The sequence below is a fragment of the Mesocricetus auratus genome, unplaced genomic scaffold, assembly GCF_017639785.1.
Source record: "Mesocricetus auratus isolate SY011 unplaced genomic scaffold, BCM_Maur_2.0 Super-Scaffold_100125, whole genome shotgun sequence".
NCBI classification, from domain to species: Eukaryota; Metazoa; Chordata; class Mammalia; order Rodentia; family Cricetidae; genus Mesocricetus; species Mesocricetus auratus.
Window position 1 is genome coordinate 778,968 of NW_024429248.1, and position 27,025 is coordinate 805,992.

Below are 27,025 nucleotides of genomic sequence, written 5' to 3' on the forward strand. Positions count from 1 at the left end.
CCGCCCCACCCCCTTGTAGCCACGTCCCGGCCACGGAGCCCTCTGGGAAGTGTAGTCTGCGCCTGCGTTGTTATCGCTGTGAGGCCGGGGGGCTGCGGGCGGAAGCGGGACCACCCCCTCCCGGGATGCGAGCTGCGGGGCCGACCCAGGCGAGCCAGCACTGCGGCTCCCCGCGCGTCCCGGTTCCCAGCCCCGCCTCCTATCGTGTAAAACTGGGCCGCTGTCCTCGAGGGTCTCGAGGGTCTCTGTGCAGCCTCCTGCCTGAGCCGCGCCGGAAGCTGGGTGGGCCAGGGAGTCGCGAAGCTGAGTTCCGCCATGGCGCTCCAGGTAAGGCGAGCCGTTGTAGACCGATGGACGCTTCGGCTGCTTTTCTCGGTGCAGTGCGGCCCCCGGGCGACGGGCCTGAAAGGGAGCCGATACCGCCGACTTTGAGCTTGGGTGAGCCCAGCCAGGCCAGCCAGATGCCCAGGATTCCCCGACCAAAAGTCTAGTGCTCTCCCTTCCCCCAGGACCTGGAGCTTTTTTCCTATCTGAGGAACTCATTCCTCAGTACAAGATATCATGAGAGGGTGTGCATGATCGAGGCCTCGGCAGGATTTGAGGGGATAACTAAATCCGACATTTACTTTTGTTAAGATGTGCAATCGCGGGGAGTGGGGCCAAGAAAGTAGGGAGAAAGAGAACAAATCCAAGTTGTGCTGCTAAAATGTGGCAATCCTAAAACTGGAAGAAGAACTTATCTGCTGTTGTGGCGTAGGCACAGTTTTGGCAGGGTCGTGAGCTGTGAAAAATGCTGCACTGCCTTATGGGTAGACACCCAGAGTCAGATGTGCAATGTTATGTTGCCCATGAGCTTTGGCCAGACTTAGGCAGCTGTGTTTGGGGTCGTGGCTAGAACAGCGTGTGGCTAGACATCACTAGTGCCCCCACAAATGTCTTGGGAGAAACAGTAAGTAAGGTAAATGGGATTGTTGCCTGGTCCGGGAATATCCTTTGCAGCTTAGTCTGAAGGCAGCCCAGGCTCTTCCTCAGAGATGCTCCCTGGCCCCATCCTAAAGACTGGCTCTTTGGGTTTCCGTTCTGTGTCCGGAGGGAGTTGGGCCACAGATCTCTCAGACCCGATGTTTATGGGAGGGATGCGTCCTCATATCGTGTAGTTGATGGTCGGGCATGGTCTCTGGGAATGCAGGAGGGTCACAGTCTGATGGAGAGGAGGCATAGACTGAGTTAGACAGACCGATCCTGTGAGTGCTGAAACTGCAGTTTCTTGCAGAGACTGACACAGTACAAGCAGTTTTGTTTTGTTTTTTTAGGAGGCCCATCATGGCAGCTATGAGCCAGAGAGGTTGGTTGATCCTCTACAGTGGTCCTTGTTAGCTCCAGAAGCTTTTCTTCTGATGGTTGGGTGCGGGAGCCTAGGTGGCAAGCTGGTTGTAGAGGTGTCTTCCTGAAGTCAGTCTCCCTACCCCTTCCTTCTCCCACCCCACCCCCCCAACACACACTATTCACTCTTCACATTTTATCTTTATTCGTTTATTTATTTTGAGGACGGGGTCTCGAGTGGCTGAAGATGACCTTGAACTTCTGATCCTCCTACAGCCACTTGGCATTATGGGCACATGGTGCCATATCTGGCTTGTGTGGCCCTGGGAATCATCCCAGGACGTGCACACGCTTTACCCATCTGACTGGCATCCCTAGTTCCACATCGTCCGTTCGGGAAACCTCGGAAGGGAGCATACCCCCAGTCAAATTAAGATCTCATTCACATTGTATTAAAAAACAAAAACAGAAACGTTGCCAGTGAAGGCTTCCCTTTTGAGGTTAGGGTGGAGAGGGGCCTGGGAAATATCCAGAACGCAAAGGACTAAAAGAGCCAGATATATATTTAGCCTCGAGATAAAGAGCTTCACACACACACAAAACTCCCCCCCCCTCCCCCTCAAGTTAGGAATAGTGTATAAAAGAGCCTGAGGTTAGCAAGCTATGTTCGGTAGACGGGTATTAAGCAGACAGACTTACCTGCAGTGACACCAGCCACAGCACTTCATATGCCCCAGCATATTATTCTAGACATTTTTTTCTGTACAATATCCCCATGATCACTATTACAAATGAGTTTCCCGAGACTCAGCTGGGTCTTTGGCTGAAGTCTCACAACTAATATGGGTGTCATTCACTTATGGTTCTCAAGAGGACCAACTTTTGTGAGTCTCAAGCAGACCCACAAAAAGACAAATGATAAGAATGCTGGAGTTTGCCAACATACTCCAGATTTTGCCTGTTAGAAACTTACTTCCCGGTGTCGTGTTCATGCTTTGTGGGTTACTGAGGGAGTAGCCTTGTTTAAAAGGCCTTCCTGGCTTTACCATGGGATGTCCCCCCCATCAAACTGTCTGGACTATATAATGTGGCAAGGAGGCCCTCAACCATCATGGCCCCTTCACCTTGGACTTGCCAGCATCTGCAACTATAAGAAATCAACGTATCTGCTTATAAATCACCTCTTCTCGGGTATTCTGTTACAGTAGCAGGAACAGGCACATACAGAGAGGAAACCAGTGGAAACTGGAGCTGACAAACGGAAAACACATGAAGGAAGATACAGCTGTAGAATATCTGGCCTGTCTTGCTTGTATGACTATATTAAAATACCTAACATGGACCACTTATAAAGAACAGAGATTTTGACTGCGTGTGGTGGAGCTTGGCTTTAATGCTAGCACTTGGGAGGCAGAGACAGCCGGATCTCTAAGTTTAAAGCTAGCCTGACCTACATAGTTCCAGGACAGCTAGTACTGCAATAGTGAGTGAGACCCTCTCTCAAAAAGCAAACAACTACAAAACAGATTTTTTTTTTTATTCTTTCATGGTTCTGACTGCTGAGAAATTCAAAATCAAGGGACCAGTGTCATCTGGCAAGGATTGTCTTGATGCATGGGTTGGCTACTTTGCTGGTTTATCAGACCAAACACCCAGCAGAAACACCGAAGAGAAGCTAGGTTTATTTGGGCCCATGCTTTCAGGGGATTCAGTCATGGTCATTTGACCCCTGTAGTTGGGCAGAACCTCATAGCGGCAAAGTGTGTGTTCTCCAAGTCTTTTTTTTTTTTTTTTTTTTGGTTTTTACGAGACAGGGTTTCTCTGTATTGTTTTGGAGGCTGTCGGTCCAGCCCAGCCTCAAACTCACAGAGATCCGCCTGCCTCTGCCTCCCGAGTGCTGGGATTAAAGGCGTGCGCCACCTCTGCCCGGCAATGTGTTCTCCAAGTCTTGATGATTGGGAAATGGGAGTGTGACAGGAAGGAACCAGGAGTACTACACCCCCAAAGGACCCACCTCCAGTGACGTACTAGGACCAACTCCTGAAGTTTCTATAACCTTCTAAATAGTTCGGCAGGCAGGGAACACATTTTTTAAGACATGAGCTTGTGTGGGTGGGGGTGGGATGCTCCACCAGTCAGCCAGTGGCACTGTCTTCCCACAGTGGAAGGCAGAACAGAAAGAAGAGGGCTGAACCCATCCTTTCACCAGAAAGTGACTTCCCCAGACGATGACCTTAATCTATGCATGACCTAACCACTCCTGTGCCTAGAGTGAACCCTGCATGGGGTGCGGGTAGGGGGGGCGGGGCGTCAAGTGCTAAAGGGGAGCCGTCTCATAGAGGTGCTGGACAAGCTTGACAGCTGGCGGCGTGGAGCTCTGGTAGCCTGAGCCACACCGCAGTCAGTGTAGGTCAGATTACGCATGTCGTATGGCTAAGGCCAGGGACCCACAGCCAGCCAGTCCTTCCCTCTTGCTGGACTCAGTCTGCAAACGTATGCTGTCCTGTGGGGGCACCCTTCCTTCTGGCAGGGTCTGGAACAGTTGGCCAGGTTCCAGTCCTTGAGGTTGCAGGCCCCATTGGATCATGCTTCTCCGTTGCCATGACCTGGTCACCCTTTCTGGTGGCTGGTTTGTTCTTGTTTCCCTAGCTATCACAGGGAGAAGGTTGGACTATAAACAGGGGCTTCTATTCTTTTGGCTCTGTGATTCCTCCCTTCTCGATGATGAAACTTCCCTGATTTCCCCCAGAGCTGTGTATCTACTTAGTGCAACTTAGGCGGTAGCTGTTCATATGTCATAATATGTATGACTTTTAGAGGGTGTGCTCGCTCATCACAGTAACATCTGGGCATGTTTAAACAGTGACTAACATGTATAAGCAAAACATGCCTATTTGGTCTGTAGGAGGCAGGTGCATGCACATTTGAAACCTGAGCCTATTTGTCATAGACCTGGGGGTCTGTAGCTCACACATTGAGGACCCAGCAGCTTCTTTCTATTCTACCAGGCAGCCTCCATGGCTCCCAGCCGTTGGCTGATAGGATACCAGAAGGCAGAGGTGGAAGGGGGCAGAATTAGAAGGGACAAGAGGACAGAGGATAGAGCTGTAGCAGGGATGCCAGAGGCAAGACCAGGAAGCAGTGGGTTGAATTCAGGGGCGAGGGGGGGGTTATAAGGTGGCCAAGTGTAATGGGGTCCTCTGGTGGCGTCCCCAAGGAAAGGCCTCTGAGGCTTAGAGATGCCCATGAGAATTCAGGCCTAGCAGGTAGTTAGACTCACAGCTAACAAACATCTGACAGATTCAGCAGATAGCAAAGACGCATGGGGGCAGGGTTAGAGGAAATCTGAGGGCAGCTTTCTGAGGCCTCCGGTGCAGTTACCAAGATGCGCTTAGCTCCCCCAGCATAGAGGTAAAATGACCTGTGTGGAACGCCCCACTGGGGGGAACCTTGCCAGAAACTCTACACCCAGGATTGTTGCTGAGAACAGGCTGCTCGGGCGCCTTCTGCTGGCATCTGCCCCAATTGCAGCACAGACTGTATCTCACAGATTAGCCACCGTGTTAACCAGTTAACTGCTAATCGGTTAGGTAGAAACCCATTTGAGATGCACATTCCCAGGTGCCTGCCTGAGTCTACCTGGTGCTAGGCATTTCGAAGGACAGCAGTGGCGGGCCTGTTCCATAGGCTCTTTAGTATGGAACCTGAGATTGTCCACATTTTATGTGCTAGGGGACCAATAAGAAATGCAAAATGGCTCCCTGCTAGAGGTTTGTGGAGTATCTGAGGTGTTCCTGAGGGATAGTGGGCCGGAGCCACAAGTTAAGCTTGGGGAAAGGAGGCTGCTGAGTTGCCCAGCAGGCTGTAGAGATGGTTGGGAATGCATGGTGAGCTAAAAGGCAAAGAACACTATCTCTGATCCCTTCTGGACTCCTGGCTGCCAACAATCACTAGAGATGCAGTCCCTGGCCAGATGTGTTACTGGAGCCTAACCACTTCAAAATGTCAGGACTCTAGGTGTATGAGCCTAGCGTATGCAAGTAGTAGTGGCTGTCAGCTGTCAGGGATGCCAGGCAGAGAGAGGGTGGCAAGGCTGCCAGTCAGTAGCAGAGACTACTAAAGTCACCAGCTTAAACACGTGAAATAGGTGGTCGACTCTCTGCTTTATTAGACGTGTCCCCATTTTCTTCATAGTTCCTTCTTGCAGATCACGCTTGTCTCTAACCTAGACGGACTCTTTCCATAATTTGCATTCTATTTGTGTCACTCGCATGGTTAATTTCTGCCATAATCTAAGTTCCTGCTTGTCAGATGTCGGTCATTGTCTTGAGCTTTCATGGCCATTTTAAAGTCCGCTGAATGATGACGTTTTAAGGAAACTAAGCAATGTTGCTTTTATCTTACAAAGCCACAGGGCTCAGGAAGGAGATGAGCATAGCAGATAAAGGTGTGAGGTGCGGACATAAAGAAGTACGCTCCTGGGCTTCTGGGTTTCTTCTGAGTCCCTAAGGACTACCCTACAGGGTTGGCAGCAGCGGGAGGGGCAGGGCAGGGAGCATGGTGAGACGGTGGGGCCTCCAGATGGGCTCTGTGGCCCTCACTTCCCGCTGTATGTCCCTGCTGCATGCATCTGGTAGTAGGTGTCACAGCTCTTCGTGCTGGAACTGACCACAGCTGTACCAGGGTTTGTGGAGCATTGAACCCTTGCAGGGCAGGTGGAAAAGTGAAGGGACTGGAAAAATGAAGGTGGGTTCTGCCCATCAGCTAGGAACCTGGACCAGGCTGGAGTCCGACATCAGGGGCCCTAAGCATAGGTCAGGCCTAGGAGTACCTGGCTCGCCTGCTGCCTGACAGGCAGGTGAAAAGGGTCAGTCTCCTTTATATCTTCAGGCCTTCATGAGGTGTTTTTTTGTTGCTGGTCTTCCCCCTACTGTTTGGGGGTGTTTAATTTATGTCATCCCTGCTGAAGAGCAGAAAGTGGGATTTTTCTTTGCTGTGCAGGTTGATTAACCCTAGTCTAGAAACCTGAGCTGGAATGCTCCAAAAGGCAAAACTTTAGAGCACTGTGATGCCCCGTGTGCAAAAGTCCACATCTGAGCCCCTGTGATCGCTTGCAGTCAAAATGCAGGTGTACTAAAAACACTGTAAAAGTTACCGTTGGCTAGGTGGATAAAGAGCAAAATATAAATGAATTTCTTGTTTAGACTTGAGTGCCATCTCTAAAATAATTCATTATGTACAGGAGAACATTCAAAAATCAAATATTCAAAACACATCTGACCCCAAGAATTAGGGATAAAGAATGCTAGACCTTGGTAATGAGCTGGTTTTATTAGTAACTTGATGATCTCCTCTCAGTGCTGGAGGTCCAGGTCCTCGGGCATCACAACAGATAGGGCTGGCTGGATACTAAAGGATGTAGTTTCGTCTTCCCCGGCTACACCTATGGTGACCTTGTTTCTAAGATGCTGCTGGTAGCACATCTTCTCTGGGCGCCTAGCAACCTGCAGCACTGTCCCGGGCCAGGTCCCACCCGTGTCTGCACTGCCTGCTCCCAGTGTCTACCAGGAGACCCACGTGCTCGCTCACTGAGCTAAGGGACAGTTTGGGTGGGCCTCGTTGGCATGGATGCAGCCAACCCCCCCGGAGACTGTGCCCACAGGTGCCCATCAGCTTCAAGGACTTGGCCGTGCGGTTCTCTGAAGAGGAGTGGCGGCTCCTGCAGGAGGGGCAGCGGGAATTCTACAGAGACGTGATGCGGGAAAACTACGAGACGTTGGTGTCTGTGGGTGAGGGCCCGAGGCCTCCAGAGTGTGGGTTGCAGGGACAGAAGAGGGTAGCAGTGAAGGAGGCCAGGGTCCATGCCCAGGGGTCTTGAGTCTCTGTGAGACGCTAGGCTCCTCCGGGCCTCGGCCTCCTCAGCTGTGGATTGAGTAGGTTTAGGGGAGTGTTCAGAGCTTGAGGCTGCCCGGGCCTCACTTTCCTTTGTTTGCTTCTGTGAGCCAGAGTGGGGGTCTGGGTGCAGAGCTTTAGGGGTGTATGGTCTTTTGAATCTGGTGGCCACAGGAACGCGTAGAGAAAGCTATGCATAGATAAGCAGTCATCTGGGCCATCACATGACTGGGAGGGTAAAAGCTACTCAGTTCCCAGAGTAACTGCTCCTTCTTTCCCCCAGGGACCTCTGAGCTGCTTCCTCTCTCTGCTTTCCTGTCACCCACAGAGCCTGGAGGAGCCACAGCGGGAGAGAGCCACCATGATAAGGGACAAGAACCCCCACTGGAGCGTGGCTCCCAAGGTAGGATACACACACACACACACACACACACACACACACACACACACACACACACACACACACACACACACAGAGACTTGGAGCCCTTCCTTCTAATCACGGCTTTCAGCCCCCTAGGTTCTGCCCCTCAAGCGACGCTTTGACTTCAGCTAATTCAGTCCAGGCGTCCTTGAGTCTTGCCCCTTCTTCCCGTGGGTGTAGGCTCATTTCATGCAGTCCAGGTTGTGGAGAAATGCTCAGGGTAAGACCTGAGGTCACGCTGGAGAGAACCTCTGCCTCCACCTCCCCACCACCACCACCACCCAGAGCCAGTCTGCAGCTTAGACAGTAGAGGTGGCTCCTGGGGCCCAGAGGGAGTGAGGAGAGGTAGAAGAAGGCCAGGCGGAGCCGCGGGACCCTTCAGTGTTGCTCTTAATGGAAAGTAGACAAGAGTAACAGCACAGACCCCTCCTCCTCCGCTCAGCCCTCCATTCTGAGCCGTTTGCTCCCTTTGGCTGCTCCATCTGTGACTGAGAGGGCTCCTGAGAAGCTAGGGCCCACACACCTCTCTCTCCACAGGAGGGCAGCCCCAGCAGAGCCTACACCTCACCGCCTTAGTGCAGCTGGTAAAGGAGATTCCAGAGTTCTTGTTTGGAGAAGTGAAGGGCACGGAGGACTTCTCCGAGAGTGGGAGCGCCAGTCTGGATGGGGAGCAAGCGAGCCCTGAGGGTAAGTCACACAAGCCGCAAGAGTGCCTCCACTGCCGTCCACAGTGCTCGAGCCCAGCTGCCTCCCAGCTCGGCCCCTGACCTACCTCTCTGGGTGCTCATCCTCTGAGGTTGTTTTAGGACCTGGTGGGTGTGGGAACAGCTCGTGCCGTCTCTCAGCGTTTCTGTGTCCAGCTGCCCAGTGGCCCCTCCCTGTTGCCTTGCACTTGCATGGCGGATAGCAGCGTGCTTGTCCCTGTTTAGCAGATGCGGAACAGGAGAGAAGCTGAGCCTCGTCCAGATAGCCCGTGGGGCTTAGGTCCTATCGCCAGCCTTTCTCTTTCTGCTGCACAACGTAGATGTTAAGTTCAGAGTTCAACAGTGGCAGTGAATAGGTCACTGGCTCCTGGCTGGTTGTTAGCGAAACATGCCAGGGAAAGCACTGACTGTGGTGACTGTGGTGATGTCAGGACCGCTCACCAGTTGGCGTCTTCTCCATTTCCCAACAGTAGCTGGGGCTGTGGAAGCTCACCCTCCCCGAAGCCTGCTCAGCTCTCTTCCAGAGAGCCCCGAAAGCCACCCCAGCCTGGCCACCACACCCACAGGCAGCTCATCTTCCAGTGGCCCTCCTGGAGACTGGGCTCAAGAAAGCCCCCTGCCTACCAGTGAGTCTGACCCAGTGTGCACAGGGACACCCAGCACTGCAAAGGCCTAGACCTGGAATCCAGCCTTGAACCCTGGGCCCTCCTCACTTTCTCTGGCTCAGCTTCCTCGTAGCTGACTGGAGACAAAGGTGTCTGAATAGTGAGAAAACACACTTGGCCTCTGGGGCAGACCAGGTGATTTGATGCTCAGTTCCAGATGGCCTGTTCCTGTGCTCATCACTCAGGACTCACAGAGAGCTCTGTGCCGTTCCTAACGTACAAGCCAGACAGGTCACTTACCTGGTTTCATTCTCAGACTGCCTCAAGCAAAGCCAGCAGCAGGGAAGCAATGTTGGTCACTAGAGTTTCTCTGGGGTCTCAGTTTGTCTTCAAAAATACTTCAAAATTGTACTTAATTGAATGTTTTGTTTTGTTTTTTATTTTTGGTTGTGAGCCTAGACTTTAAGGGCCAACCCATCTCTCCAGCCCTGTTTTGGTGTTTTATTTTAGAATATTTAAAGGAATAAAGATTAAAATGGACACTGCCCAAAAATGTACCCCAATTAGCCTGTGGTTCCCTGTGCCATCTGCCTTACAAGCCCCACCTAAGAAGCATGAGTACAGCTGGAGGTGGTGGCACACACTTTAATCCCAGCACTCAGGAGGCAGAGGCAGGTGAGATCTCTGTGAATTTGAAGCCAGCCTGGTCTACAAAGCGAGTTCCAGGACAGCCAGGGCTACACAAAGTAAAATCCTGTCTTGAAAGGGGGAAAACACACACACACACACCAAAAAGAAGAAGAAAAAGCATGAGTACAGAAATCCTGGCCTGTGTTGTAGCTGTAGGCTTCATTAGCTGACCGAGATTTGGCGACTGGGGTCAGGGAGAGGGTCTGGAAACATATGGCATGAACAAGTCATGATATTTACAGCTAAGCTGGAAGAAAACAGGGAACAGCCTCCAACCCTCCTGGAACAAGTCCTCCAAAGATAACCCCCAACACAAGGCTAATGTCTAGGATGTGGGAGACTCTTAAAGGGCTGGAGGGTTAGAGTGGTCTGTCCTCTTGGGGGACAGATCTGGGGTGATCCAACACGGCTTTCTTTGTGTTTTGCACTAGGAACTGCTGATAAGCCACTGTCCATAGAGAAAGAAGGCTTAGGAGCCTCAGGAGAGACTTCCGTTCATCCCACCCAAAGCCTGGACCAGAGCAAGAGCCACCTAACACAAGACAGAGGTAGCCCAGGAACAGGTGAAAGGCCGGCTTGCTGGGGTTGAGCAACCTAGAGCTGAGTAGGGTCAGAGAAGATCACGGCACTATCTCATCTGGACTTCATGACAACCCTATAGGACAGTGTTTTCAACCTTTCTAGTTCTGTGACCCTCTAATACAGTTTTTCATGGTATGGTGACCCCCCCAGCCATAAAATTGCTTCATTGCTACCTCATAACTATGATTTATTGCGCTACTGTTAATGAATTGTAATGTAAATGTCCAATCTGTGACCCTGAAGGGGTCACAGCCTACGGGTTGAGAACCAGTGCTGTGAGATAAGCCTCATGTGTTTGTATGGGTGACTCCCAGCTGCCTCGAGATGGCAGAGATGGCCAGGAGATGGCCGAGGGTCTTGTGCTGCCCATCAGGACTACAGTGACCTTAGCTTCCTTATGTGTGCACAGGAACCTCCCCCGAGAACAGTCCCTTGCAAGGCCTCATCAACTGTCTGAAGGAAATCCTTGTGCCTGGACCCCAGCACCGTGGGACGGCCCCAGACTTGCCACCTTGTCTCCCTGGCCTGAGTGTGTTGAAACAGACCAGAGCTGAGGTGGAGTCAGGGAGCCTGCCCTGCCCCGGTGAGTCCCTGGGCGCCTGGCCTGCTCAGACCAGGGTCTTCAAAGCCCCTGGAAAGTTCAAATTGCCATTCACAGCTATTGCTGTTTTCCGTGCTGTCTCCTGTGAGATGACCGCTTTGGGTGCTCCTGTGTCCCCAGGGTCAAGTGTCTGAAGCCCAGTGACTTTCAAGGATAGGAGCAGCAGACTTTATTCTGTTCCCCTCACTGGTCTCTGCTTCTTCTAATGTGGGACTCTGCTGAGGAGGACTTTGGTGCTCAGATGTCACTTTTTCAAGAGACATGAATGAGGTGTCAGTGGACACCGAGGTCTGCCTGAGGTTCCCCCCCAAAGGCTGCTGAAGCTTTGAGCTTTGGTCTTGCATCTGTAGAGGAGGACGGCTGTTTGCGTCCTCCGGGCCGAGGTGGACTTAGCTACAGAATCCCTCTCGTGTATAACCATCCCATGTGTGTGTCAAGGCCTAACGCACCGTGACGCTAAGTTGCACTCAGAACTCAGAACCTGCCAGCCTCCGACCATCTTCAGTTTGCACCCGAGTGACAGCTGTGCCTAGGTGCTGCCCACCTAGCAGGTTTACAGGTCCTGGTTTCTGGCCGTGTGCTGCTTGGAATGCACCCCAGGACAGACCTTGTCTGTCGTCCGCCAGGAGACGGAGGACACTGAACTTAAGTGAAATATGTGTCTTTTCCCTTAGTGAAGACGGAGGCAGTATCCGGGGATTGTCCCCTTCAGGGCCTGCTGAACTGTCTGAAGGAGATCCCAGAAGCCCCAGACAGGCGTCCCAGCCCCTCAGGAGCAGGGGACCTGCGGCTACAGGAGGATCCAGGGAAAAGGAATTCTGGAGGTAAAGGCCATTCGCTGCATCAGTGGTGGGGGAGCTAGATATAATGTCTTTGATTTCCCTGCTCCTAGTACAGCCGTGTGTGACCGTTCACGACAAAATTGATGCCCTGTGTTAGCATGTTGGTCAGACAACCCCATGCTGGATCTCGTCACTCTACAAGAGCAGAGTGACGAGGTAAAAGAGCTAAAAGAACTTTCTAGAAGGGATGCTGGGGAGGGAGAAGGAAATGAAATAGAAGGCAGGAGTTTCAGCACAGTAGACCATAGTTGTGACTGGGGGTTCCTGCCGTCCTGTGTTCAGCTAGGTTCTATGGCTGGAGGATGGAATTCCCAGCATATGTTTGGACTGGGATTCTTTGTCAGCTTATTAATAAGCTTGTGTTCCCGAGGACATGGCCTTGAGAGGGTGGGGTTGAACCAAGCCTGCCACATGAGGAGCAAGATCCGATTTGTTGCTGACTAGGGAGGGGTTCACTTTGAACGTCCCTTAGAAAGCTCCCGAGCACCCCAGAGGCCATAGGGGTGTTCCTTGGATCTGTGCTTGAAATTGAGAGGTGGTCATACCCAGAGCCAGTGACTGCTCTGTAGGCAGAGGAGCCTTGGAAGTCCCTCCTAGCCCTATAAAATGGAGCTCCCGAGACTTGGGTTGAGTCTAAGCCGAAACCAGGGCTTCCCACAGCCATCACCTTTCTCACAGGGATGAGGTGCCCCCAGACTCCTCCTCTCCGCCGTAGTCAAGGAGCTGGAGGTATGCTTGCCATGGTGAAGGTAGAAGATGGCTGGGCCCAGAGTCCCCCAGTGCCAGCACCCTGCCAGCTCAGCAGGCAAGGCCACAGTCCCTATTTCACCGGAGATAGCAGAGAGGTCCGCGTGCCCCGCTGGGGTCCCATGACGCTCGGTAAGTTCTGGGTTCCAAAGCCCACAGGGAAGTACCTGCTTCTCTTTAGGCCAAGGAGCCTTTGCCTTGCTTCAAGTAGTTCCATCTTAGTCCGTGTTCTCAATCCAGGCCCATGCCCAGGCACCCTCTGGTTTCAGTACCTTCTTTCTACAGTAGGTCCTGGCTGTGACGCTGGCCCCGGCATGCAGGTGGCTCCTCCACCCTTCTCCTCAGAGTTGGGGGCAGCTTCAGTAGAAGCAGAAAGCACATTCCGAGTTCCTCACTGGAGGATCTCCTGCTTAGCAGATCCCTGGAGCCTGCAGTAGAAGTCAGGCTGTGGGCCGGCCGGCCAGCCAGCCAAGGGCCCAAGCTGGGGTCTGACAGCAGGCCAGGGCCAGCAAGAGAAGATGACAAGGTGGCCTCTCTTGTCCAGCAGGCAGGGCATCAAGCTCACCTCTAGAAGCGCTGGAGGCCTGTCTGAAGGGCATCCCTCCAGGTGGGTCATCACCTCTTCAGTCTCTAGCCACCTCGTGGTCCAGGAGTCCCCAGCCAGGAGAGGCTGGGTCTCAGAGGCTTGAGCTACAGCCACAAGGATCTCACAGTGAAGGTACTTGGGCTCAGGCTGACAGTTACTCCTGTGCACAAAGTGGAGGGAGGGAGGTGCTGAGGGCACCATCCGGTCACCCTCTCTGGGCCTCCCCGAGTATGCGCCCTTCTTTCTTACCTGCTTCATGCCCTCCCCCAAAGACCTGTCCAGGCTTGGTGAGAGCCACATTGTACCCACCCCCTTCCCTGCTCTGAGGACTTCTTATTCCCAAAACTGTGGGGCGGGGGGAGGGGGGGTGGAGGGGCAGGGGTAGGTGTCGAGTAGACTTTTCATCAGTGCCATGGGAAGCCCTGGAAGGGGAAGGGTTCCCTGGGCTGGTTCTTCTGGTGCCATACACTCTAAGGCTCAAGGACTTGTCTGGCTTGCTTTGCCTTGACCCAGTTATACTTCTTTCTGCAGAAGCTACAAGAGAACCATTTCTGCCTCTGAGCTTGCAAGGCTGCAGGAGAGAGGGACCTGGGGTTCAACCCTCTGGCCCCCAGGGAACACCTACCAGCTTCTCCTCGGCCAGCAGCAGTGATGGGGATCTGGATTTCGGGAGCCCCAGGAGCAGTCAGGGTCAACGGCTTGGGAAAGGTGAGCTGGCCCGGCCTGAGGTTGGAGTCCTCTGGGAAGGAATACATTGGTCCTTACCCACTATCATCTCTGCCCCAGTGCCAGAAGAAGAACTTGGTATACCCAAGTAGAAACAGATCCAGGACTTGTCTTGGGAGCACGAGAGGGGGGTCTGTTGCAGTAGCTTGGCTCAGAAAGGATAGGACAATGGCTGGCAATGTGTCCTTAGTTTCCCTTATGTTAAACACTTCTCTGTCTCAGAATAAAAGAAGTGTCTATAATACTAAATGACCTCCAACTTAGGGAAAATAGAGTGAGGATCTTAGAAAACAAGATCTGTACTCAGTAACCTGTGCCTCCCTAGGCCCTGCTTTAAAAAAAAAAGTCACTCTTAGGGATTTTGGGGTCTTCTGGTCTCTCTCAGCGTTTCCCTTTGCCTTTCCTCTTGGAACAATCATGTCTGCCTCATCCCATGGGTGGATGCCCAGTGGTGCTTCTGCCCAACTGTCCCCTGGCACATCCATCGTTAAAGGCCTGGAAATGAAAAGTGACATCTGCCTCAGTGGCATGGCACCAGCAACCCAGAGTCGCTCATTCTAGTTTATCCTGATGAGTTAAACAAGTCTACATGATGTTCTTTAGGCATTGTGGACAACTGTGAACAGCTGCATTTTCTCCGTCTCCAAGACCGCACCCACCAAGCTCCTAACTTATGTAGCCGTAAGTTTACAGCAGAATCAGTGTAAAGCTTGGCTCGGAGTACTACCCAGTGTTAACGCAGCAGAGCTGAATATAGGCCCAGACGACAGAAAGCACAGACAAAACCAGACGCTGGGCAGGTCACACATTTACGTGTGCCCCTGTTCTTGCCTTGGTGAGAGATTCTGCTGGTCTTGTCAAACACTGCCTAACTGGGCAGGATGACTTACTCTGCTCTCGTCTGGCACATAGAAGACCTAAGTGGCATTCTGCTGCAAGTTGGCATCACTCCTGTAGCCTTCGGAAGACTGCTTTCATTACAGAGCCTGCTTTCTCTTTTCCTGACTCCTCCTGAGGAACCCCCTCCCCCCACAATACAGAGCTCAAGTGTCCCTCAGCTTTCAGTGTCCCCGTGTGTACTGTGGCATATGTGTGATCAGAGGACAACCTGCAAGAGTCAGTTCAAATTTTCCAGCACCGTATGTGTTCTGGAGATCAAACGCAAGTGTGCTTGGCGCCAAGGACCTCTGCCTGGTTCCAGGTGCCTCATGGCTTCATGGCCTCGTGGCCAGGACTGTCTGCTTACCTTATCTCTCCAGAACTTTATATCATCCAGTTCCTGTTGTTTACACAGACTCTTTTCAGTAGGAGTACTTCTCTTTGAAATGTATCTGAAACCTGTCGAGAATTAGACCTCCTGTGCCCAGATGTGATACTGAGAGATGAGAAGGCCTGCGTTATTGTCCTCCTTGGAGGGGTAAAAGAAGTCTTGTGCACATTTGATTGTTCGGGTGTCCTCTATGCTAAGCAGACAGCATCACCCTTCAACGTGGTGACAGCTCCTGTGCTAAACTAGACTCCTGTGACTAGACCCTCTCATTCTAACCCCCAATGCAGACTTCTGTGTAGGTTTCTTCCAGGGCAGCCTGAGCTGGGCTACCCCAAAGCCAGGGATGACAAGTGTTTGGGGCCATATCTCCATCTAGGGCCCTGAGCTACTAGAGCACGTCCTATATTCTGTGCCTCCTCCTTCTGCCCTAATCAGGGCAAAAGAGACAGGCCCCAGGGACTCACAGAGCACTGGCTACCCATCCAAGACTGTTTATGTTTGATTACAGGATACCCACCAGGAAACTCTCCACTCCAAGGCCTGGAGAACTGTCTGAGAGAGATCCCTATCCCCAGGCCACAGGCTGCCTGGCCTTGCTCCTTGGCCGCAGACAGGGGATTGAAGAGAACAGAGCCCAGGAACTGGACTGCAGACAGAGAAGGTAACAAGGGGCACTTGTGGGTACCTGGGGGGAAGAGCAATCCCTGCTGCACTGTGGCTTTAGCAGCAGTGGAACAGCCCTCAAGCCAGATCTCAGCTGAGCTGAGAGGATGCTCTGGAGACAGGCCTGGGCAGAGGCCTGAAGGCAGAAAGTCAAGAGAGTCACTTCCCCTCGCATGCAGACTCTCGTAAATGAGCGATAGTCAGATCCCAGGGTGTGGATTCTCAGGGCCACCATCTGCTATTCCACTGACCCAGAGCTTTCTGACCAGATGTCTCTGTTGTGGCTGTGACACCCCCTGGTGCCATGTTGTCTGGGCACTGAGTTAGACACCTCCCGGGATTCCACGTAGCTTGGGTTGGGAGTAAAGAGATCCCAGGGGTTTGGGCTGGTGTAGTGACCAAGCAAGGTCATTGCCACACCCGAAACCTGTGTGCTAAAAGCCCGGCAGTGGAAGAAAGTCTGTCCATTCCGTGGCAGTATGAGGTCCCATAGGACTGTCAGAGCTCTTCTCATCTAAACAGGCCCGAGGGGTGAGGCCTGTGAGCCACCCCACTTTGGACAGGGTCGGGGAGACGTGCCCAGCAGGAGTCTCCGTCTGGGCAGTACACAGACCTGTCCCCCCACCTGCCACCAAGTGACTGCCAGGCCAGGAGTGTGGCAGTGGCCAAAAGATGGTGAGTTACTTCCAGAGTTTACACCATAGTTTCCCTCCAGTCAGTTTCTGCCAAGGCCTTAGCCTTGTCTTCTCTCTATTTTCCTATTCCTTTCCTACCTTTCTTCCCTTGCATAGAATATAGGAGTGGACAGAGCAGAGTGGGATGTTTGGTTTCCTTGTGGGGTATCTGCAGTGGAGACCCAGCCGGGATTGAGGGGCACCCCGGTACAGATTGTTGACTGTAGGCAGCTCCAACAGGACGGTTCTAGTCTAAAGGGGGTGGAATAATGGCTTAGCCCATCAGTGGCCTTCACTAAACTGCCAGCTCCTGCATAGTGCTGGGTAGAGGGTCTGCTAAGTTGAGGGTTACAGCCTACCCAATGGGAAGCACTGCCTAGTTTGCAAGACTCAGGACCTAACTGGAGCCTGACCAGGAGTAGCTTCTAGGGGCTTGGAGCTTGCAGCAAGTTCCCCAGCTCCCTTAGCCAGGGGCATGGCTAGCCTCTGGGTTTGCTTCTCTCTGCCCATGACCAGAAAGTAAGTTGTTCAGGGTCCACCAGAGCCTAAATGGGCTGCGGCCTAAGCAGAAAAAGATGCATCCTGAGTGCCTGGCCATCAAAACTGCTGTCAGGTAGTGGGCAGTGAACTCTTCTCTCCTCTGTTTAGAGACAGCCACCATGCCCTCCCCTCTACACTGCCTGGAGAGCTCTCTGAGGGGGATCCTGCCTGTGAGGCCCTTGCGGTTCACCTGCGTGACCGGTCCCGGCCCCGGCCCCAGCCCCAGCCCCTGTTCCAGCTCCAGCTTCAGCAGCTCTGATGAAGAACTAAGGCCAGAGCCTGCATTCTGGCAGCCACCCCTCCAGAGTGAGTCTGCTGGCATGGGTGTGGGAGGCGGCAGCGAGCTGGTCTTTGAAGTGCCTGGCAGTACTCTGATGCTAGCTTACTATGACCCAGAGAAAGACCACCTTCCCTCCGGTAAGGGTCCCGTCCCTCTGTGTCCTGTCTCGGGAGCATCCCCAAGAATCAGCCACGATAGCCGTCTTGCTGAAGAACCTGAGAGAACAGAGCCTGGAGACGGCGGCAGCACAGGTGAGCCTGGAGTCCCCCTAGATGGCAGCGCCGTTGGCCCAAAAGCCCAGACTTCATTCTCTGGTTTTATTGTCATTCATTGACTGTCATTAAAACATCCCCGTAATTTGTTGTACTTTAGATCCTGTGAGGGAAGCTGAACCAAGGGCTGTGTTCTGTAGGGAGGATCTTGGTAAACCACTGAATGATATGTACATAATCATAATGTCTACATATATGCCCAGCACATGCACACATGGATACACACACACACACACACACACCATATAGTTAGTATCCAATAACATTGGCAATCAAAAAAGAAATACCAGGTGATCTTTTCCAGTGGTAAAACACTTGTCCAGCATGCATGAGGCCCCCAACATCATACACACAGTGAGAATAGAACTTCTTGGAATTAGGCCAGAAGTCTAGAAATGACACCTGGTATTACAGCGACTTTACTCTCCACCTGAGCTATGACCCAGACTTTGTTCCTAACAGGAAAAGCAGAAGGGACAGGAGTCAAGTCCCAGTCACCCAGAAGAGAAGGGGCTGCAGAGCACACATGTCAGCCTGACCCTGCCAGCAGTGAAGAAGGAAAAGGAGGAGGTAGGAGCCAGGGAGTCATCTTGGGAGGCTGATCCACTCGCAGGCCTTGGGTACCACCTGTGCAGGACTCAGGATGAGCTGCCGTCCTCAAGTCACTGAAGATTTAGTAGGTCATGGCAGAGTGGGTTTCCCACATCCCACAGCAGGCCTGCCCAACAGCGTTAGGCTCCCAAAGCATCTTGCACCTGAGTCAATCATTATTTAAAAGTTTCACATTTGCCATTGGGATGAGGGTGGGGATGGATGCGTGTGGCCCAACACAATCTCCCCATGTTGGAGTAGCGCTGACAAAACAGTATTGTTCTTGTTCCAAGTGCTCTGTGCTCGCTCTGAAGCAGCATCCGGGCTCCCATGGCCTGCCTCTCAGCCGGAGAAAAGTCCTGAGCCCAAGGGTACTGAAGACTCCAGGGACCTCAAGCCTGGACATGAGCAACCCGATGCCACAGGTGAGCTGGTGGCTCCTCCAGCATTGGCTGTGCTTTAGTGGCCTCTGGAAAAGTCAAAAGCCGAGTCCCAGCCTCAAGAAATAAACATGTTCCTAATTCGTCATTTGGGTCATGGGTAAGAAAGTCTTACATTGGAGCCACTCAGGTACACGGTTCACTTTACCTCAGGGTTTCCATAAAAGCGCACAAGCTCGCCTTTTTAGAACAGTTGAGAAACATCTGGAGTCAAAGTTTGGGTTGAGAGAACTGAACCTCAGCACTGTCGAGTGACCTGGCTGAGGTCCTGCACAGAGCACAGGCTTCACATCACTTCGTTCCAGGGACCCACGGTGACAGCAGGCAGGGTAATGCACCTGTGTCCTGAGCCGTGCTTGGAAGGCGTCTGTGCCACATGTCCTTGCTGGCTTCTGTACCTGTGCTGGGCACCTTCGCCTGTGAGCTTTGGCTCCTCTGAGAACGCAAGGTTTTGTTAAGAGCCCTGGCTGCCTTCCCTCAGATGGAGCAACAAACCACATTTTTACTTTGTTTTGTTCTGTTTGTTAGTTTTTGTTCGAGGCAAGGTTTCGAAGGCTTTGTGTGAGACAGGTAACCCAGGCCACCTGGAACTTGTGATCCTCATGCCTCAATTTCAGATCCTTGCTTTAATTCGAGAACTTGGTGAGACAGGGTGTGGGTCCTTGGAGGCTTAGGCTGTTACCTGTCCTTCCCTGTCTGCAGCCCTAAAGGTACAGAAAAGACAAGGGCAGAGCCTTGGCTAGGGCTTAGCAAACATCAGGTTCCTCTTCCTTTCTGGGTTGAATGGGTGAAGAATGGTAGGGGCCTTGACCAACAAGCACCATTCTGACTGGGGTGACACCCACTCCAAGGGATGTGGGACTGAAGAATTGGACTTTTTTTTTTTTTTGGTGGGTGGGAAGAGGATTAAAATTGTCTGTAAGCCAGGCCTTATGGGGGCAGGATACTAGACACGCTAAAGAAGTCTCTGGGGCCAGAGAGAAGACCCTTGCAACCTAAACACTCTTCCCCGTCCTTTCTCTGGTTTTAGCCAGGACCCAAGGGAAGCTGCTCTCTGAGGACCCTCCGGAGCCACCTAGCAAGTCTCCCCTTCCCACGACAGCCTTGTCAAAATGGCCACCCACTTCTTTCCAGCCGCCATGCCCCTGCGGCAGATCCCTGCAGCAGGAGCTGCACAGCCTTGGTACTGCCCTCACGGACAGGCTGGACCAGCTTGCGGCAGCCTTGGCAGGCTTGACTCAGGAAGTGGCCACCATGAGGACCCGGATGGATCGGATGGAAAGGCGCCCACGGAGCCTTGGGCCAAAAGGCCAGGCTTCTGGGCAGTTGGCCCTCTCCCGGAGGCCTCGCTGGGCCAACAGACTGGACCACAGGCACCCACCCTACTGGAGGCAGAAGGGTGCCACCAGGCCCAGACCAAAGATCCTGCGGGCCCAGGCAGAAGGCCTCAAGACTGGTGACTGCCCAGGACTCTCTAGAGGGAAGGGCAGTTTGATGCCTCAGCTGCCTCCAGACGCTTCTTTGGTAGAATCTTCCAGGCCCACCTGTAGCTCATCCCAGCAGATCTCCTCAGCACCTGGAGGCCACAATGTGCTGGCTGCACAGCCCCTTCTGGAACACACTGGATGCCACCAGGATCCCCTCTCCCCTCCAGTGCCTACCGCCTTGGTCCCCCTCGTGGCCTCACCTGCAGCCAGTGCAGACCCAGAACCTCAGGCTGCTGGAGTGGCAGCAATCAGCACTCCAAATCAGCACAAGGAACCTAACAGCCTGCTAGGGGGAGCCCTCAGTAAAGACCTCTGGGAAGGTGACCACAGGGATCCAAGGTGGGGGACCCATTAACTGCGCTCTTTGTCCGCTCAGACTTGCTGGGTAGCCCGGATGCCCTGGCGGGATCCTCTGGGGTACAACCATCACAGGCTGCCTGCTTCCCAGGGGTTATATCTTCCTTACCTGCTCAGCCAGCCCTCTCATTGCTGCTGCAAGCCCGGCCCTTAGCCTCTGCTGTGCCAGGCCCCCGTGGTGTCTGCACAGAGCTACTGTAGCGGCATTCCTCGGCCATACCTCTGGCTTTCTCGGCTCAGGTTCAGTCAGCCAGCTGCTCTTCCTCCTCAGCAGAGCCCATCTGGGTTCCAAGAGGGTGCCATGCATACCACATATGTACAGAGCCGGCTGCAGAGGGCACTGTGAAGGCACCTTAATCCGATTGCCTGTTCCTGATCTCTAGGACACTGGAAGGCCAGCCTTGGTCTGTCTAGAGTGTATACTTCACAGATGTCATTTAGGGAAGAGCTGGCCTGTGGTCTAAGCTGAGTTGACCCACATGGATTCTAAAATTAAATATATTACCTGCTAAGAAAAGGCCATTGGCTTCTATGGAAGGGTTCCCAGAGGAGACGACATTCAGGCATGGTTGCCTGGATTGTCACCAGTACAATGGGAACTGGGCAGCTCATGTTTCCCTCTTCCACACACACACACACCTAAGAGGCTGGGGACAGAGCGCCACAGAGTCCCTTGGGGAAGAGTACTGCACATGAGTCAGTGTCACAGACTTAGTCTGGGCAGCTTAAATCAGGGGTCCCAAATCAAGGTCTCGTCAGGGTTGGTTCTACAGAGGACGTCCGGCTCCGCTGGGGGCTGCCTTCATGCTCCCATGGCATCTTCTATGAGTCTTTTCTCCAAGTGCCCCTCCCACCAGGACACAGGATGTTCTGGACGGCACTCCTTCTTGTTTGAACTTAACCTTCTCTAAAGACTCTAAGGAACGTCACATTCCGAAGTGCCAGGGGGCACGCGGCATGTCAGCCTTTCAACATTATGACAGTGTTGTCATCTAGGAAGTTCACGTTCAAGAACCAGACAGTTGAGATTAAAACAAACAAACACACAAACAAACAAATCTCATGTTTTAAATACATTTTCCCATCTGTGTTTGATTGCATGTGTAGCATTTTTCAGCTACATGACGGTTAGGTGGATTGCAGGTTGGATGTGCCTGTTAGCGCATAAACGGGGAGGAGGGTACCATCTAGCTCAGTACACCTGTGAGCTGGGCCAGTCTTGTGTTTGGACTGGCTGACTAGATGTCACTCCATCTGCTGCTGCGCTGGTGAGATGCTTGGCACTGTACCACAGCTGGCTACCTCATGTCCTTCGGAGTTGATCCGAATTCCTTTCGAACCTGAGGGCTTTTGGGAGCTGTGCCTATACCCACGGGAACTGCGAAGGCCAGAGCCTGAGCTGCCTGCCTAAGCTCAGGGTGGCATGACCGTGTCCATGACAACCATAAGCAGTCTGTTGTGGATGCTTTACCCTGTGACACTCTAATGTCACGGACTCTGGAGATATCCAAGACCTGAGTGCCCCTCAGGCAGCTAAGCCTGGGACTCGGTGAACGTGGCTTGGGCAGGCACAACAACAAAAGATCATTAACGTGTTTTAGAGCCATGTTTCTCAACCTGGGGGTTGCCACCCTGTCACATTACAATTCATAGCAGTAGTCAAATAACAGTTATGAGTAGCGATGAAATAATTTTATGGTTGGGGGTCACCACATGAACTATTAAAGGGTCATGGCATTAGGAAGATTCTCAAACTACTGATGTAGAGACTAAAGCACACCTCTAAGAAGTCTGCCTAGAATGTAATAACCCCGAGTGGGATGAGTCCAGCTCACTGCTTGCAGGTTGGAGTAGAAAACAAAGCCCTTCAGCCTCCACTTGTATCTCCAGGCTAGTGGGGCAACGCTGGTACTTCCAGTGCTAATGGGTAGCCCATAGACAGGTTCAGGGCGTGGAAAAGAAACATTCAAATTCATAATCCTACTTGGAAGACTTGGGTATTCTTAAGTTGATAAGACAGACTGGGGCCTGGGTGTGTGTGCATGTCCCCACACATGTCCCAGGCTAGGACAGCAACTTTGCCCTGTTTGAGCTCTCCTTTTCTTCTAAGAAAGAGACCATCTTGTCAGTCAATAAGAAGGGCTCGTAGTGATGTTCTGCATGGCACATCTGCCTTGCAGACAGCCAGCTCAAGCAAACAAACAGCAATACAGGGCTGAGTTGCCAGGGCCTATCATCAGGACAAATAGAAGCAGTCGGGACAAAGTTCAGTGTGCATGGTTCAGATCCAGTTGGACAGTGTAACAGGTTTAAAGAAAGCTTTTAGACAGGAACATGCACCGTGGAACCAGCTGAAGTCGTGTGGTGTCTGCTATGTTCACACGGCTGGAGGTCTCCAGGACCTGCTGCTGCTGCCTGTCACCTCTGACAACCAGAAAGCCTTCTGGAGTCACTGAGAACAGTTCCAGCACAGGCTCATTCTGGGACAAACTGTTTAAACTCAGTGCAGATCTACTGACCTGGGGGAGGGGAGGGACAGAGAGGATCTGTTCCCTACTGTTCTGGGAAGTGACCCTAGGCCACACATAGGTGGGGACCTTTTCTCCCATCACCCATGGGGCAGAAAAGTGGGAAGGTCCAGCTTACTGAGCTGGCTGATGGAAGGCAGGAGGAGGTAACCACAGAGACCATCCGTGACTTCCTACAGCACCCTGAGAGTCACTGTTCCACCTGAGGAGTGTCACCCACTAGTAATGTGCTTTAACTCTGGACTGGCTGATCTTTGGATTTTCCCTCATAATATACCTTGATAATTTCTGTTCTTAGAGGTCTTAGCCCACTTAGATGACATGTGTTACTGATATATTTACTTGCACACCTTTATATTTTGTGCTTTCAGAGTTTGGGGATGGTTGGCCAGATTTGATTCTTGTTTTCCTTCTTTCCTGTCATGTTTTGGATTGACTGTGGTGTATTTTTGTTGTCTTTAATTTTTTTTTTCATACTCCACTTCTCCCAATTTTATCTAGAAGGAAAAACATTTGAATTCACAGTCCTCTTTGGAAGATACAAATTAAGAAAGAAGCCAAAATTTTGAACAAGCATGACCCTCATGAATGTAAACACTGCAGGACCACTGTTTCCAAGAACATGCAGAACAATGCAGAAACTGACCTCATTGACTAAGCCCCAGAGCAAGTTTAAACAAATGTAAATGTATTGAAATCACATGGAATGTGTTCTCTGACCACAGTTTGTCTTCTTGACTACAGTCAAATAGCAAATTCCAGACATTTTTAGATATTCAAAAAGTAATGATTATACTATGAAAACTAATGCAAATGACTAGCCTGTGGTAAAATACCAATGCAAAAAGAAAGCACAAATAGCCTGTCTCGGGAATGAAAGAAGACATTACAGTACACGTTATGGACTGCAAAAGGTAACAATATGATGCAAGGAATTTTTTGCCAAGATCTTGAAAATTAAAGCACAAAACACATCACAAGCAGATAGAAAACCTAAGTAGTTTTATACCACTGAAAAAGGTGTACCATAAAACAACTTCCTTCAGAAGAAACCAGGGGTCTCATGGTTTGCCCAAAAGGTAGGAATAACCAAAGTAATCCAGCGAAATGGAGCTCTGGACTCCAGCTCAGTATGAGGCTACCTACCTCAACCTTAAAGCCAAGACTTGCTGACAATCCAGGAAGATGCCAGCACCAGCCTGAGTTCATCCAAGCTGACATCGCATCAGAAAGCCAACAACCAGTCATACTTTAGAAGGACAGAAAGTCATGATCGCAGTGGGTGTCTGTGAGATCCAAAACCAATGTTAACATCTGGAGGTCACCAGCGGTAATGCACTGCTGTCATAAACCGTAGGAGAAAAATCACACAATTAGTAGCTTCAGAAAGGATGACCATTTAAAGCTAGTGCACACCTTGAGACTGAGCACATGGAGGCGGGCCCAGTCTATATATTGAGTTCCTGCATAGCGAGTTCCAGGCCGGCCAGGGCTACACAGTGAGACCCTGTCTCGAAAACTAAAAGGAAAAGTAGGAAAGCACCTATAGAAGCTGTTGTATTTATCCATTTGTGCCACTGAAATGTATATTGTCCCTAAATGTAAATGTCACCTCCTCAGTTATGACCTCCCTGGCCGCTCTATTAAAACTGTAATGTGGCCCACAGCCCTCCTTATCCCTTCCCAGCTATATTTTCCTTGGAAGCATTAGCTGACGAAGTGCTATTATAATTACTCATATTTTGCTATTCCCTGAGTTCTTTATAGATTTATGTCACTTTGTCTACTACTGCTTCCTCAGCTGCTACTTCCACAGTACCTGACATACAACAGGTGTACAGTAAATATTTTACTTATTTTTATGTATATGTGCCCGTGTGGGTTTGTGTGCACCAGGTACATGTGTGCACTCTCAGGTACATGTGTGCACCCTCGGGTACATGTGTACACCCTCAGGTACATGTGTGCACCCTCAGAAGCCAGAGGAAGACCTTGGACCCCCTGGAAGTGCAGTTACAGGCAGTTGTGAGCTGGAAACCAAATCTAGTCCCCCACAAGAGCTGTGTTTTTAATTGCTTGCCATCTCCTGAGCCCTTACAATGAACATTCAAAATAAATCTAGTGCCTCTGAATAATGAAGAGTGAATCCATTAAATAAATCTTTTAATATTGAAGAAAAGGGTTGGAAAGATGGCTCAGTGGTTTTAGAGTATGCATTGTTGTTGCAAAGGACATGGGTTAGGTTCCTAGCACCCACATAACAGATCACAGCCATCTATAACTCCAGTTCCTGGGGGTCTGACACCCTTTTCTAGTCCCCATGGGCATAAGACTTACATGCGGTGCACAGAAATACATACAGTCAAACACTCAAACACATAAAAAGTTAAAAGTAATAGAAAAGTTGTGTATGGTGACACATATAGCTGTAAACCTAGCATTTCTGAGATGAGACAAGAGGATCAAGGGTTTAAGGTCTATCTTGATTACACAGAAAGTCCAAGGCTAGTGAGACCTCAGGTCAAAAAAGAAGGAAGGAAGGAAGGAAGGAAGGAAGGAAGGAAGGAAGGAAGGAAGGAAGGAAGGATGGAAAAAGCAAAAAAGAGGTGTACCACACAGAGCCCTGAAGAACCCAGGGTCTTCAGGTGTATAGCAGAAGCCAGTAGGGAAATCAGATGTATTAATTAGGCATGGAATATTCTTAGCAAGCAGGGGCTGTGGGGGGAAGGGGGGAAGAAGTATGAATTATCTGGAACCCATGACTCTTGATGAAGATGCTTTTATTAAATCTGTCAAGGATGTTAACAGAAACCACAGTTGTCCAACCTTCCCAAGAGTCTTTGTTTGCTCTTCTACAACTATGGTGACCCAAAGACATTACTGGGTATCCTGAGTGAACTCACAGGGGCTCTGTGAGATTATCTAGCACAAACTAAGTACCACAGCTATCAGGTACTATCATCCAGAGGATTACTCTACCCACACTTCCACACCCCTACCTCACCCCACACCCACACCCCTACCCCATCCCCACCACGAAGAAACCAGAGAAAATAAATTTCATGAAAGAAGAGACTTAACTTTTATCCTCAGTGAAGCATCTCATTATACAGTCTCAAGTGGCCTCAAACTTGCTGTTTCCCTGCCTCAGGCTCCTGAGTGCCAGGACTGCAGCCTGCAGTGTTATGCTTGGTCATAACTGTGACTTTTAATGCTCTACAGCACCTCAGGAACCCTTTAGATCAGCACAGTGAGGTCAGCTCTTTGAGAAAATGGAGTATCCTATACCAGTGCCCCAAGATGGCCTTCACAGTCCTGGGCTGGGTTCCTTGACTCTGCAGGCTGCCAAGGTGCGGTCTTGGTGGCACCCTTCCATAGATCTCTTCTCCCAATGTCCTCATCCTCTGTGCTGGCTGCCCTCCCGGTAAGTCGGCTTCTCCTCTCAGGTCGAAATCCCCTAACAGCTGACTGAGAGCTTTCTGTGCAAGCTTGATTACATCTGACACAGTTAAAAGTGGGCGTCCTTTGGGAGATTTCATGCTCTTCCTGTTTCCTGTGAACAGAGACAGGCCTAATCGGGGTTCTGTTGCCAATGTCTAAGCCACTCCAAGACGTGAAATCTTCCCTTCAGGCTCCTCTCCATAAACTCCTCTCAAAGTAAGATCACCCAGACTGGGCATGCCTCTAATGGACAACTTTTCTCCTTGATCATCCAGTGCCTCTCCGTTCCTGCCTCTTGGTTCCCTCAGCACCGTGGTTCCTTGACAGGGCCTATCCATCTTTGCAGTGATAGGATGTCATTCTGTAGCCCTGGCTGATCTAGAACTCACCATACAAACCAGATGGCCTGTCTTTGCCTCCCAAGTGCTGGGATTGAAAGTATGTGCCACCACGCCCAGCTGCAGGGCTGTTTGATATTCAGAAGCCCCAATAGGTAGAAGAGAATGTTCCGGAAAGGTCATAGGGAAAGTGTTTCCTCTGCTCTTGCTCAACAACATTGAAGGAGAAGCTTGTGAGCTAGAAGTATAAAGACAAACAGGCAAACTGATGTTGGAGTTCACACACAAGATCAAGTTAGTTCTGCATCCATCTGGTCTTTAATTTGTTGTATGGGTCCATACCTCTCCCTCCCTCCCTCCCCCCTCCCTCCATCCCTTCCTCTCTCTCTCTCTCTCTCTCTCTCTCTCTCTCTCTCTCTCTC

The 27,025-nt window shown here is 51.4% G+C and overlaps 1 protein-coding gene across 10 annotated transcripts; it reads left to right on the forward strand.

Annotated features, from left to right (window-relative positions):
• Positions 1-21,350, forward strand: Krba1 (KRAB-A domain containing 1). 10 transcript variants are annotated; one of them, XM_040736866.1, is made up of 18 exons: positions 178-327; positions 6,986-7,112; positions 7,499-7,618; positions 8,177-8,326; positions 8,814-8,969; positions 10,070-10,186; positions 10,630-10,803; positions 11,496-11,645; positions 12,342-12,542; positions 12,955-13,128; positions 13,528-13,704; positions 15,501-15,653; positions 16,178-16,330; positions 16,978-17,175; positions 17,266-17,400; positions 17,884-17,991; positions 18,306-18,437; positions 19,483-21,350. In XM_040736866.1, the coding sequence occupies exons 1-18, from the start codon at positions 316-318 to the stop codon at positions 20,292-20,294; spliced, it is 3,249 nt and encodes a 1,082-aa protein (XP_040592800.1). In that variant the 5' UTR covers positions 178-315; the 3' UTR covers positions 20,295-21,350. The 10 variants fall into 10 exon arrangements, with proteins under 10 accessions (XP_040592798.1, XP_021079308.1, XP_040592797.1 ...); XM_040736867.1 differs by having other exon boundaries at positions 8,817-8,969; XM_040736869.1 differs by having other exon boundaries at positions 7,544-7,618.
• Positions 21,351-27,025: the final 5,675 nt, after the last annotated feature.